Source organism: Cucumis sativus, chromosome 6, assembly GCF_000004075.3.
Source record: "Cucumis sativus cultivar 9930 chromosome 6, Cucumber_9930_V3, whole genome shotgun sequence".
In the NCBI taxonomy this organism is placed as follows: domain Eukaryota; kingdom Viridiplantae; phylum Streptophyta; class Magnoliopsida; order Cucurbitales; family Cucurbitaceae; genus Cucumis; species Cucumis sativus.
Window position 1 is genome coordinate 3118065 of NC_026660.2, and position 15152 is coordinate 3133216.

The 15152-nt window shown below is 29.6% G+C and overlaps 1 protein-coding gene across 1 annotated transcript; it reads left to right on the plus strand.

The window, feature by feature from the left end:
• The first annotated feature begins 9619 nt into the window (after positions 1 to 9619).
• LOC101221848 (40S ribosomal protein S15a-2) lies at positions 9620 to 12445 on the plus strand. Its single transcript, XM_004140825.3, has 4 exons — positions 9620 to 9780; positions 9890 to 10048; positions 11152 to 11312; positions 12072 to 12445. Exons 2-4 carry the CDS (start codon positions 9919 to 9921, stop codon positions 12168 to 12170), a joined length of 390 nt encoding a protein of 129 aa, XP_004140873.1. The 5' UTR covers positions 9620 to 9780; positions 9890 to 9918; the 3' UTR covers positions 12171 to 12445.
• Positions 12446 to 15152: the final 2707 nt, after the last annotated feature.

Below are 15152 nucleotides of genomic sequence, written 5' to 3' on the forward strand. Positions count from 1 at the left end.
ACCAAATTTTAAGATCTTCGATTTTACACGACGCGACTTCGGTCATTCTCTATAGAAAGAAGGTGATGTAGCAATGGTAACAGACCAATCAAAGCCCGCTTCGTCTTTGTGCTTTGCCTTTTTAATTTAATGCTTTCTTTTTTCATTTCCACATATTACAATTTACAACCACTTTTGTTATTTAAACAATTTTCCAACAAAAACTACAAAGAAACAACTAAAACTGAAGTAACCTTTGGCGTAGCCCTTTTTTAGAATGATCTCCAAAAGTAGCTCATCTTTTAAATCATTTTCAAAACTTACATTTCAAGTACCCAAATAATCTTTATTTTCTACTAAATTCTTTCCGTTTTCGTTTTTTAAAAATTTATAAACAATCAAAGAGATGGAAGATTTGATGTACTAAATTTTAGGAAGGAATAAAGGTCATGTAAATACTATTAAGCTAAACTCATTTGTTAATTTAGTTTTTGAAATTTTGATAAAATCAAAAAATTTAGTTCAAACGTTTATTTTTTACCAATTAAAAATGAACTTAATATGTTACATTAACAAGCTATCTAACTTCGTTATAATTCAATAAATTCCATCACGTGTTGATATGTATATAGTTCGATCATCCTTCTTTCTATTTGTAAATATATAAATAAATGTTACATCACAATGTTTATTTATTTTATTTTTTTGTTGTTAGATGGTTAGCCTAAGATAGATATTTTAAAGTTTTAATAATTAAAATTGTTATTGTTAATATTAATTAATTAAGATTGAAGATTAGACTAAAATAGAATAAATTCTAAAATACATATATAAACCAAAATGAGACATAACTATTATTTACATCTTATTATAATTATGTAGTTTCCATTCAAATTTCATATAACATCAACTACTTTGCATTAATTCAATATACAAATAGTTATTTTCATTCCACGTGTTCATATATATTTGGGATTCTTAAACACAAATGGATAGAGAAATAATTTGATTCATGAAGGGAAACATTAAGATATATTTTGGTAAATATTCAATTTTAGTATTATGTTTTCTACTATATTAACATTACTTAATAATGACTTTTCTTTTCTTTTCATTTCTTTTTTTTTTTTTTTTTTTTTGTTAAAAGATGGTATCTTTTGGTCATTCAAATTACTTTAAATTTCTAACTTCTAATTAAACTTTTGCAATTTTAGATATTATCTTGCATTAAATTCTTTTAATGAAAAACCAAACTTTTGTTTATTTATTTTTTCAATCTTGAATAAAAATAAAATTTAGGAATTTTTAAATATAAAAATTGTTCAAAATATTTACAAATGTAGCAAAACTTTACTTTTTATCGGATATGTCTAGCAGGATGTATCTCGATGAAAAATAAAATTTTGTTATATTTTATAAATATTTTTAATAGTTTAGCTATATTTTAAACTTTAAAACAATTTAATAAAATATTTTTTTTCTTTTTTCTTTCGAGTATTAAATGATATTTAGTCTTTTGTCAAAATATATCATACTATCTTAGAAGGTGGCTTGAATGAACTAGTTCATGAACTATCGCAAATCTTAAATTTACAATATTGTTCTATATTTTAAGGTTAGTTATTGTTTAAATTTTTATCAAAAAAAATCTATGTATATTCAATGATTTCTGTAAAAGAAGTTTATTACTTATATTGTTTTATAATTGATTTATTATTTATTTAATATAAAGCACAAAATCAATGATTAGGTTCAAATTTTTATCTTCATGTGCTCTTAAATTAAATTATTTAAGAGATAAAAAATTTAGAATATAAAATGTTTATTTATTTTCCTCAACAATGATCTTTTTCTTATCAACATTTGAATTTCTTCTCCAAGGTTGTTTTTATTCCTTTTACTCGAGACTATATATTTTTTCCCTTTTTTTTTGGCAAAGGTATATATGTTTTTCTTATACTTTTTATTATAATATTGATTGATCCAACATCATCATTTATTTTTTACTTTACTTTATATTTTGGAGTCTTTTTTAAAAATATAACAAAGCGTCAAAATAAGAACAATTTAAAAAACGAAAAAAATCTAAAGATCTACCATGAAAAATACCAAAATGTCAAGTGATTAATTGACATCTACATCGTTTGAGTTTGACTATTTATAGATTTGATGGCTAATTTGGTAGCCGATCATTTATATGTTCAAAAAAAGCACATGTTATGCTCTCCCAAATCAAGCGTAGTCAAACAAGCATAATCTAGAACTCGAACCCACAACTTTTTACATCAATGGTGAATGAACAGCCACTGCACCATAAAACCATTCATGGAACTTTAGACACTGCTGCAATTTTGTACAAAAGATATAACTGAAAAAAAAACTTATGAAAACGCATCTTCACATCAACTCTTTTTATTGAACGACGCTTACTTACAAACTCGATTATATAATTTAAATGTATAAAACAACATACCCTTACATCAATCAAATCAATGAAAATTTGTAATCTAAGGTGCCAAAATTGAAAATTGAAAATTTTAAAATTCTCAAAACTTTAATATGACTCAGATACCAGTTGAAGGGATAAAAACCCTAGACAGTGAAAGATTTTACATAGTTATTCCTCAATTTAATTTAAGAATTCCAAAATACCAATACATTGAAAAAAAATACAAAAACTAATTTTCTTATTATAACTTAAAAACTAAACATACTTTTAAATTAAAAGATATAGAAAATGTAAACTTACACAGTTTGACATATCTAAATCTACAAAAATTTCAAATTGGGGCACCACTGGTCGTAGATCTTTCTATCCGACATAGGTTTATGGGAACCAATTGGGATGAGAAAAATGTTTAGAGAGAAATTATTTTTGCAGAGAGCAAAAGCATAAACTTAATTGATTAAGAAAAACTGTTTTTCTTTTGCATATTTATGACTCTCTTTAAATCACCGAGTATGAGAATCATGAATTATATTAATTTAAAAAACATTAAATTAATAGAATTTTAAATCTACTAATTAATTAATCCACTAATAATTAACTAAATCATATTTAATTAATATTTCATTTAAATTATATTTAATTAATATCTCAAATATCTTATATTTTTAAATTAAATTAAATTAAACTAAACTAATAATTAATTAATAGTTAAATTAAATATCTTATATTTAACTTAAAATAAATTTGAATGATTTCTCTCTAATCAATAATTTTAATATAATTCCAATTCACATTAAATTAATATTTAAATCTATTCAAATATTTGATTTCTCGTAAATTAATTTTAAATCATATCCAAAATTAAATTTATATAATAAAGTTTGATTAAAATATAAATTTTATATTATAATATATCATCATACATTAGTAATACTAATTCCCAAAGTAAATTTGAACATTTCAAATTACAACCAATATAAATAAATTTCATTATCCTTACGAGCTAGGAAAGAGACATAATGGACCTATAAATCAAAAAGCTACAACGATATGAGATTAATTGGCTAAACTCATTAACCACATTAATCAATATTCGTTAATTGTGTGTACACTCCACTAAAGACTCACAGTTGAACTATTTTCACTATAGATATATTTATGTGTTCACATATAGACCAATAACAGTAAGTTAATCATTTACGAGTGTTCGCAGCACCAATCATTGAGTTACTCTAATCCTTAAATATCAACGCTCCTCTAATGAACAACATGTTTATGGTCCAACCAATAAACAGAAACCTCTCTCGTGTCATAGAGAGGGTATGACACTTTGTTCAAGTACCGAAGATACCATTTAAGAGAATACTCATCTACTTACTCTAAAGTAGAGAAGAAGTGAATTTCATCTTGTATTATTATGTTTCCAGCTCTCCACTCGTTCTTGTTCCCAAAAATGATAAGCATATTGAATCAACAATCAGCCACTCTCACCCGTACAAATAAAAAAACAATCTCTCGCAAACAGGAGTTCATAATACACTCAGGATTAAGACTAAGTACTAGGTCATCCTAATGAAAGAGAAATCTAACTAATTAACGAAGTTACATCTAGTGGTTACTATTTCGTGGTTCGATCATATGCAACCCATTGCATAGGATACCCTCGCTCACATGTCACCTACATGAACACTTTTGATCATTGCATTTGTATATCAAATACAAAGTGAGTCGTATCCATAGTGTTACTAGGATGAGATATCCAACTTTATCCCTATACTACAGACCTTTTAAGCTGAGCTCGAACATTGATCTTTGTATGTCTCTACATACGGTTTAAGATTCATCAAACAACTTAGGCTGTTAGTTTATTGGATTCGTGCTATTAAGACAAAACTAATATTATAATTAAATAACATTTATTGAAATAATAATAATAATAACAGTCAATGAATTATATTTTCAATCTACGAGTTTTAGGACATAAATCCCAACATGCAGAAGGTTTCAAATGATTTGAAGCACGTTGTATGTTTCGTTGCACGTTCAAACTGTTGATGCTCGTTGATGCAAAAGCGATTGTTTAAAGAATGCTTGAAGAAGACGATTGTTTCGCCGTACGTTTAAAGGGTTTCGTCGTACGTTTAAAGAATGCTCATCGATTTAAAAGTCCGTTCTTGCTTGCCATACGTTTGAAGAATGCTCGTCGATGTTATTGATTCCCTAAAGGGTTTAAACCTTTCGCTAATGCTCATCGTCCATTAAAAATCCATGATGCTATTTGGAAACACGCGTAAGAGACAATTGGTTGCCCCAATTTATGTTTTGAATTTAGGTTTTGATGGAGATGAAATTAAGCTTGTGGAGCAAAATTAGAGTTTTGATGAGTTTTAATTAATTTTATTGTTTCGGTAAAAAAAATAGGGGATAAATGTAATCATTGATTTTAGAGAGATTAATTTAATTATGGAATACGTCCCATTTAAAAATATTTGTATTTATGAGGTTAGTTTTTACATATATATATATATTTTTTAAATTATATTTAACAAATTTAAATAAAATTTTGCTATTTGTTTAGAGGAAAATAAAAAACAAAATGTTTGTACTATTTTAGTTATAGGTGTGAGGATGTGAGAAAGGGGTGGATGACAGTTGGGTGATTTGAAGAATACTCCAACTCAGCCATTTTTTTGAAATTTCGGGTCAGCTGTTTCTTTCCCAACCAATGGCTGCCGTTCCAAACATTTTATTTTATTCATTTTTCACAATTTCTTCTTCTTTTCTTTTTTGTTTCTAAAATTAATTTATCAAATTTTATCATTTAATTGTAATTAATTTACCTACCATCCTTAACTTGAATTAATCAATCAATTAACTCCCTTCCTTATTTTGGGGTTTTAAGTTGATTTTGAATGGATGTTGGTTGCATTTCATCACCATCCATTTCTCATTTTCCTCTGTTTCTTACCAAATTTAGTTGCGTTTTTTAATCCTATCAAATCATCTAGGAATCCACCATTTTCTCAATACATTTGTTTCACTTATTTTATTTAACACGTTTCTTAAAAGAAGAATTGTATGATAAAAATGTTGGTGGAAACTCAAGCCCCTCCTGGCTTTTAACAAAATTCTATCACCCGACATGGACAAATATACTAAGGGGCCAGGGGCACGTGTCCCTCTCACATTCCCAGTTTTCTTTGCTCCGGTGGCTGTGGTCTTTGCTCCAGTGGCTGTGGAGGGTCTTGGGTTCAAATCTATGATTTCTGGATACGTCACTATCAATTTTTTAAAAGATTTGCAAATATAGCAACATTTTTCATCAACGATACAAGTCTATCATCGATATATTGTAAATATTGGTCTATCATTGATAGCTATATAATACAATTACCCTTTTATCTAATATCCCTTATGGGGTGAAATCAGGTTGGGTTGAGTTGTGAGACATTCTCAACCAAACCCATATTTTCGGGTTATTTGGGTTGTCAATCCGACCCATCCTAACCTCCCGTACAATATCAGTTGGGTTTAGGGTTGTATAATTTTTTTTTTCGTTTCTATTTTCTAATAGTTATAAATGTTCAAAATTGTTCCATATCTAATTCAAAATTTTATATAATAAATTTAAAGTTTATATATCTAATTTATTTTTTTATTAAATAATATATATATATATATATATATATATATATATATATATATATTAATTCGTGGATTGAACTAAAATTTTCAACCTACCCAACTCAATCCATAGTCGGAGTTATTCGAATTCAACCCATATTCTTACACCATTAATCCCTTCTTATATAACCAACGAAAACGAGGTTTTATTCATTTAGTATATAAATTACATTAAATTATTCTAATAATTGAGCTGTTGTGAGCATAACTCTATGACCTGTACAATTTCGAATTTCCATCTCTCACTTGATGTGGATATTTGAACACCCAAAGTCCTACAAAATATGTCAATTATTATTCATCTTTGCTTTTTTTTGTATGATTAGATTTTAACACAATTAAATCATGGTTTTTTCTTTTTGCAATATTTGGAACTACAGAATCAAATTTTTACTTTTGAAACTGATGATATAAAGCCATGTCAAGTACTAAGTTTGTGTAGGAAGTTTGGCCATAAACATTAATTATTGGGTTGTTCAAATAGTTTATTTAAAAATTTTGTAAGAACAAACATTGGGGCTTGAGTGTTTTTCACAACAGATATTTTATGCTTTTTTTTCAAGGTTTAAGAAATACAAATTAATATATTTGGTTTGAGGGTTTTTTTTTCAAAAATTAAAACAAATTAGTCAAATATTTATAATGTATAGAACAATTTTGAAAACGAAAAAAGCTCACAAGTTCAAAATAGAAAATACCAAAAATATTTGAGTCCAGACGCGAGCGAAATATTTTTCTAAACAATTATGTAGTACAATCTAAATGAATGATCTACGATTGTTTAGGTCATGATACACGATTACGTTGACCATGCTAAAAGATTTAAATGATCATGTACTACATTCTAAGCTCACGATGGTTTAGGTCGTGATATATAATCAAATTTAAATGATCGTGTTGACCATGCTAAACGGTTGTGTTGCCTATGATGAACAACCGTGTTGATCAATATGGAAAACATTCGTGTTGATTATGATAAATAATTGGGTAGTCCAATGTAAATTATCGTTAACAACTTCAAATCTAACGACACTACTACAAATTTGGTCTTTCTTGATGCACATAAATTTTGATTTTTTGATGGCACGGCAAAGGACCATCAAGAAAAAAAAAAAATTCTTGGTTCAATGTTTATTTTGACGGTTATGTACGTTGAGAAAAATCTTCTTATTTTGTTGAAGAAATACGAAAAAACATAAAAAAAAAATGTGGATTTTTTATTTCCTTAATTGATACAGAGTTTCCTTAGTTTTATTAATGATCTACAAACGTAAGAAAACGATTTCTCAATGAACAATAAACAACAAAGATAATATATTAGTTGACAGACAATGCCCATCAAGTTAAAAAAATTAATATATTTATTTTGGATTTCTTGATGGGCTTAGAATTTCTTGATGGGTGTAGGGTTTCTTGATGAACAAAGACAAAAAAAAAAAAAAAAAAAAAAAAAAAAAAAAAAAAAAAAAAAAAAAAAAGGTAAATCATGAACAAGGTCTATAAAAAAAAACTATTTTCTACGAAGTACGAAATTTAGATCCTCATTAATGAGATCAGAAAACATGATATTCATTAACAATATTTTTAAAGCTTTACTATTTTTTTCCATTATTACTGTTTGTACATTAATAATACGATATTAATTTTTAAAAGTTAACCGTTGTAATTATAATTAGATTCGAATAAGTGACTTTATCAAAATTAAATTAGTTATTGTGTTCAACTTTAATGAGTTGAATCGAAAGTTTGTAATTTAAGGTTTTTAAAATTTGTAGAAGTTATAGGACATGAGCTTGACTCAACTAGGACCTCTATATACTCGAAAAATCTAATATAATTTGGTACATGAGATGTAAACACCTAACCCACTAAATTCCACTACTGGTTAGTGAAATGTTAGATACCGAGATTTGATGAACTAATTACATGCAATTTAGTTATTTAAAGGCTATTTTTCAAGTATTTCAAGATTTTTCTATAATTTTTTATGTTGTTGACGGACAAATAAAACCAACTTTTCCAACTCTCACCGTCCTAAGTCACACCTCCAATTTTCATCTCTCTCCTTCAATTTCTTCACTTATCGGGTCCCACAATTCGGTTTCAAATTTGAAGAATAGCGAGTCAACACTAGAGGTAGCTCTTGATTCATGTTTGTGATGAGATTATGAGGATCGAGAAGCTTCAAAGGTATGACTCTCTATTAACCCTAATCTCACATAATTAAGATAGATGTTACGTTGTATGTTAATTTCTAAATTGATCTTGTTTTTCGCTATGCATGTCTACCGTTTTCTACTAATATGAGAAGTATCAAGAGTTCTACTTGGATAATAAATGACTCTAATTTTATTTTGTCTCCAATGCCTTAAGATTGCTCACAGGGCTAAATCACAAGTGTCGCACATTACTTCAAATTATTAACTCAATTAGGTGTAGTAATGAATACATGCAAAGATCAATTTTTCTTTCAATGTGTTGAATAATAGCAAACATGTTCCATCAAACACAAATTCATACTTTTTCCAACAAAATTACATAACGCTTTTACTATTTTGAAAATCTTTATAAAACGCCTATAAAACCTGTGTGCCCGTAAAAAGTCCTAATTTCTCTCACATCTAATACTCGTGGGGTAATTATTTGATTGACCATCATGCATCTCTAGAACGTTGTTGGTGCATTGAAAACTTTGAATGTCATCCTGAGACAAATGTCCCATACAAGCACACAAGCATAATCTTCTCACAATTCTTAAAAGCAATGACAATCTCAAAAAACTATCAAGACGGTAGTAATAGGAGTCACCACGCAACCTATCTAATATTTGATCAATGAAAGATATTTTTTTAGTGGTCTTATTTAACCTTCTATAATAAATACACATTATCCACCCTATCACTATTTTGGTGGGAATATTTTCATTCTTCTCAAATTTTACAACAATCATCCCATCCTTCTTTAGCATTATTTGTAAGGAATTAGGCAATAAAACTCGTAGTTTTGTAAATAAACTACTTATTGATTGAATAAAATAAAACGTTATTTTATCTTGTGTTTTTGTTTTGAATAACACTGTCCAACACTGTCCAAGAGTAAAAATCTAGGTTATTATAGTAATATTGAAGAATGTATAGTTGACGTACATGAGAATTATATTCGAGTAATAACCTAAAAAGTCTATAGCATATGGATAATGCTATGTATCTTATTTTAGTGACACTATAGATACGATCTATTTTATAATGATAGCCTATGATTACCGCTTATTACTGATAACTGTATGATATTACTAATTTTTTCATATCCGTAATATGAAAAAAAAAATTAAATTTTTTTTTTATAAATGTTTTTGTTTTTATGATACAATTTTTCAATAAAAAAAAGGAAAGAAAAAGATGGAAACGCATTTGAAGTTAAAAAGTAATAATTTTGTGATGGGATAAATAGGAGGCCAAAACCCGGGGATAAAGTTGGGGTTAAATCTGGCAAATTTATATTCTGGGATTTTTGAAAACTAGCCCTTCAATTAAACAATCCCCACAGTGGTGAAGTGAACGCTCGAAACTGACTCTTCTGCTGCCCCGCTCTTCCGCCGATCACTAACTTCTCGAATCGTCCTAGGGCTGTCCCAACTACTGCTCTCCCGGTGTTCAAACACGCCGCAGGTTAAATTACAATCAATTTCCATTCCCTATTTTCCTTTTCCATTTGTCTTGCCTCACAATTTTCTCGGTAACGTAGGAAAATGGTATGATAAACGAAATTTGCTCTCAGGTTTTGTATATTTTCGTGTACTGTAAGATATGGGAAGGAGGATTTTGAACGACGCATTAAGATCTATTGTCAATGCTGAGAGGAGGGGAAACTCTATGGTGGAACTCAAACCCATTTCCACTGTCATGGCTTCTTTTCTTAAAGTCATGAAAGATCATGGTAAGACCTGTGTCTCTCTAGCTTTTTGGGTGATGAACTGACATGGTTTTTCACCTTTTCTTACGCCCTATTTATTTGCTTAGAATTTATGCTCCGGTGTTTTACTTCATGCTGTCAAGTGATAGATTCATATTGGCATTTCCTTCGTGTTGAGATCATTCGTGATTACTTTGTAGATTCGTAGATTTGTTGCTGCTGTGAAATGTGAGTGTTAAACCTCTTTTGTGATGTACAATATGCAGAAAATTGAAACAACCTTGGGCTTTACACTCTAGACTAGATTATAACTTCATCCAGCTCCTTATTAATTAGAATGCATCCTGGCATGATTTTACTTCTATGTTTAACATGACAGAGGTTATAATTGAAATGACCTTGCCTATATCCTTAATTCATTGAAAATTTTCCAGTGTGTATTAGCTTTGACAATATGGTAAATGAGTCCTTCCTGCTTCCACGCTCAATGGATCATATTATTCTAGTTTTACTAGGATCTAACGAAGGGGGAAGGAAGTTTGTTGAATACGTTTAAATTGAAATTTATTTCTTCAATTGAACTAATCATCTCATATTGAATTGACCTTTTGTAGTCATAAAAAAATAGGATTGAATTGCAAGTCACTTGTAGTCCAAAAGTTTGATATCTGCCTATCCTAGGGTGCTATTACCATTGGAAACCATTGTAGTTCTAATGGAACAGGGAGGGGAAAATCCGAATATTAGCAATATTGGAAGTTATATAATGTGAACACATTAGTTTGCTGGTTGGTATGTGTCTTTTCCATCAGAAAGTTTATGAAAATATAAATAGGTATGCCACTTTCTTTTCCAGACTTTGCTTATTTGTTATTTTGATGTCATTGAGTTGTAAAATATCCATCTTCACCATTAATAGTGATGGTTGTAATATTACAACCGTCAAGGTGCTAAGCTGGCCCGGACATTCACGAATATTAAAAAAAAAAAACATTGACTGTTGTAATGCTACTGATATTTTCCTAATAATTAACAGTAAATGTATGATGCTACTGTAAAGGGTTTCATATTGATGATCTACTCTGTACTTTCATCTCATTTTTGGAGTCTTCAAATTTTATGTAAAGGGTATATCAAGGACTATCAAGTTCACAATCCACAAAGAGTCGGAAGGATAACAGTTGAGCTGCAAGGTAGGATCAAGGATTGCAAGGCAATCACCTACAGGCAGGACATCAAGGCAAAGGATATTGAAGCTTACAGTTTACGAACACTTCCAACACGTCAGGTGTTTTAATTATTATATTTTGCTTTCAAATCTGAATGGATTTGTCAGTCAATCTTTATTATATCTAGTTGTCCTCTTTGGTCATTTGTCTACCCATGTTGAATCAACTCAACCAATATGGTCAATATGCATGCCATTAACTTAAGATTATAGTCTGGCAAAGACAAAGTAGGATCATAATTCAAAATTTAGAGACAAATGATTAAGGCGCCATTTGGTGACCAATTTGTTTTTGTTTTTGCTTCTGTTTTTTAAAGTTAAGCCTATAAACATAACTTTCACCCAACCTTCTTCTGTTATTATTTATGTTTTACCAATAGTTTAAAAAACCAAGCCAATTTTTTAAAACAAAAATAAAAGTAGCTTTAAAAAATTGTTTTTATTTTTGGAATTTGGCTAAGAATTCAACGTAGTACTTTGGGAATACGCAAATCATTATAAGAAATGGAGAGGAACTAGACTTCATTTTCAAAAACTAAAAACAAAAAACAAAATAGTTTCCAAGGGCCTAATTTTTACTTTTTGAAGTTGAAAAGCTAAATAAACCTAACCGTCAAAAATTTATGACCACACTCTTGTTGCTAAGAAACTTGGCCAAGTAGGTCTTGTTTATTTAACCAAATTTCTCACTCTCCAACCTCTCCGCTTTGTCTGCTGTGGGGCAATGTTATGTTTTCTAATTAGCCTATTCCAAGGATAAATACTTGGAACTTGTTATTTTGTTTATATTAACCAAATATTTTACTTTCGTCTCTACAGTGGGGTTATGTTGTGATTACTACTCCAGAAGGCATCTTGGATCATGAAGAGGCAATGAAAAGGAATGTTGGGGGTCAGGTTCTTGGATTCTTTCATTAGAGAGCCTCCTAGTTTGGCTGTTCCTTGATTTGTGAGTTTTTTTTTTTCTTTTTCAAATGTTTCCCATGTTGCATTGGGATCTTCTTATGGCTTAGTTTTCTTATTTGTGGCCTTTTGATTTTGTATTATCAAGGCAGTGCTGTACACCTCTCTTTGAGTGTTGTTGCTCCCATCATGAATGTAAGCATAATGTCAGTTTTGAACTTTCAGAAAATGAAAAGAAAAACTTTATACAATATCTTGCAGTCCTGATGGATGTGAATGAGAGTTGAAAATGAGGATACTGCTTTCATTAGTAACGAGTCCAATATAACCTATATGGGGCCTTTGCCAATGACTAACATTGGATTAGGGAAGAAAAAAGAGGCAGATATTTCTCAGCTGAAAAGTGGTAATAATATGATTAACATTTAGCAATACCTGTGCTTTTTTGTTAGAACTAAAGCAAACTGCGGATTTATTGCAAGATTATGTTGGTCGAAGGCATGTTTTGTTTACTTTGAAGGTTTGAGTTTGATGTATTTCCCTATTAAAGCTCAGTTGATGAGGTAAAAGTTTCTGTTTACATGGGAATATTTTCACCATAAATTTACTTATTAGTAAATAAGCATGTCGACGGAACAAACAATAAATAGAATAGAAGGGAGGAAATAGAAAAATCTTCCCGTTTTCTCTCTATTTTCTTCCTTTTATTTTCTTCTTTTGTGTGTGGTTATTGTGCCCTTTACCACTTTGTTTAATTGATTATGTCTCCTTTGGGTCGAACTAATAAAAAGATCGATAGTGTTTACATTTCTATATTATGGGATTGGAATTTGAATGATTATTGTAATACTCTATATTTCTAATTAATTTTATGTGGCACTATTTACTTTTTTTCTTTTTCTTTTTTCTTTTTTACTCATTCACTTATTTAAAACTGGTTTTAGCCTGAGAGTAATAGTTTGGAACTAGAGTGGGAAAATGCATGAGTGAGATTAGGATAGAGAGCGAGAAAGAAATTGATTGATAAAATTGTAGAACAATTGGTGTGGATTCAAGATTGGAAGCAAGGGAAGAGTGGGAGGGAGATCAAGCATATGAGCGTGGATGTCAAATCAATTGGAAGCCAAAAAAGTTCACTGATTTTGAAGGGATGTTGATGGTGTTTAGATCATGGACAAACATGGCTGAATTCTTGTGATATCTTCCAAAAGTAGTCAGTGTTGATGTAGAATTTGGATGGAAAAAGAGGGAGGAGTTTAATATAGCCATTGTAAAGGAAATTTATAAAATTCCACATTTAAAATTTAAAATTTAAAATTGGTGATGTCCACTTTTGATTTCCATTATTGATTGGAGTAAACAACATTCAGTGGGTTGGTCTACAGAGAGGAAAGGTAGAGAAGATTCGAACTTTTCATCTTTCCATAGTTGAACGAGTGTCGAATTTCTACAATCAATGTTTGTAGGTAGGTTGTTTTTCTTTTTTCATATAAGCATTTGAGATTTTATTTTATATTATTCCACGATATTGATAACTTTTTTTTTTCATTCTACAAATTGTGGATACAGTTATAATAGTTACACTATAGTGTTTGCAAGTGCTGTAACGTTTGTAGGTGTTTGAGGGGAGGAACTTGTTGGGGTGAAGCAAAGTTATTAACTTTTACTCTTTGTTTGACCCTAAGTGAATTCTTAAAGCTATCAAGTCCCACGACTTATTAACATGACTTAGCAACTCTTTTACCTCTTTTACACTGGGAGCTTCATGACTAAACAACTCCATGCTTTGCCCCCAAATGTGTTTATGGCCACTATGCTACTATGCTTTTAATAGAAAAATAAAATGTGAAATAGTATTTAATGAAAAGTGAATACACAACTATAACCAAATTGAGCGATTTGAACTAACTCAAGTGATTAAACATATATTATTGTACTATATTATTGTACTAGGGGTGAAAGTCTAGTTTCCTACCCCACATGTTAAACTAACATAAAAGCACAGACATACTAAATTCTGATTTTAAAAGAATAAATAACAATATATAATATGCCACTATTCAATTCAGTTCAAAATATTGGATGGTAACGTAGAGTTGCATTATTGAGCGAGAGTTTGAGAGCCCATATTGGTAAAAAGTAGGGTGAGATATGAAAGCCATTAGTAAGAGCGAGTCTCAATAGTACTAGAGAAAATTTAACAATAAACGAAGTTATTTTTATACTTATTTTTGGTGACTTATTTATACTAAACTTAATTTTTTTAACCTTTATTTGAATGGACAAGAAATGTTTATTCATTTGAGATCGTATCTAAAATGAAAATGAACAATTTTATACAGAGGTCAATTGAAAAAGGTCATTGTGTTGTTATTAAGGTACAATGGGTTGAAATTAGATTGTATATCTGAAATCACATAAGTTAGCTTTACAACTTTTTGCATTATGATTACTTCACTTTACATATGAATGATGACAATGTTTAATTTCTTCTTCTTCAAGAAGATCTTTCAACATTTCAATCATTCATAATGATTGAACAAAAGTAGCAGAAGCACCATTTGGGAGTGGACATGCAAAATACATATGATTCTACGTGAAGTACGAGAAGGATCATGTTTCTAATTATGAATAACTTGCTATCGTTACCTCGATGGACAATGATAACACCAACCCATGGAATCATATACTACACAATACAATATTGAATGAACTCAAATACAGGTAAACTAGGAGAGTTAACCTAATCCTATAACAAACCCAAAAAGTGGTAGGAAATATGACTTGGAGAGTTCCTAACAAATACTGATAAAAGGCAATTAGGTCAAAACCCAATTGGACCACCTCGATTCTGAAGGCTGAGGCCAAGGTCGAGCTCAATAATCTCACACAGGTAGTCAATTTGGATCAACCTTCTACTCTGAAACACCCATAGTGACTCAAATCCATCCTATGTGTTGAATTTCTAAATAGGAAAATGAAGTAGAATTCTCAAAG

Excerpts from the sequence above, each read along its gene's own strand:
- LOC101221848 (XM_004140825.3), top strand. The coding sequence starts at position 9,919 with ATGGGAAGGAGGATTTTGAACGACGCATTAAGATCTATTGTCAATGCT. Across the intron at positions 10,049-11,151 it reads TAAAGTCATGAAAGATCATG|GGTATATCAAGGACTATCAA; the intron begins GTAAGACCTGTG and ends TTTTATGTAAAG. Across the intron at positions 11,313-12,071 it reads GAACACTTCCAACACGTCAG|TGGGGTTATGTTGTGATTAC; the intron begins GTGTTTTAATTA and ends TCGTCTCTACAG.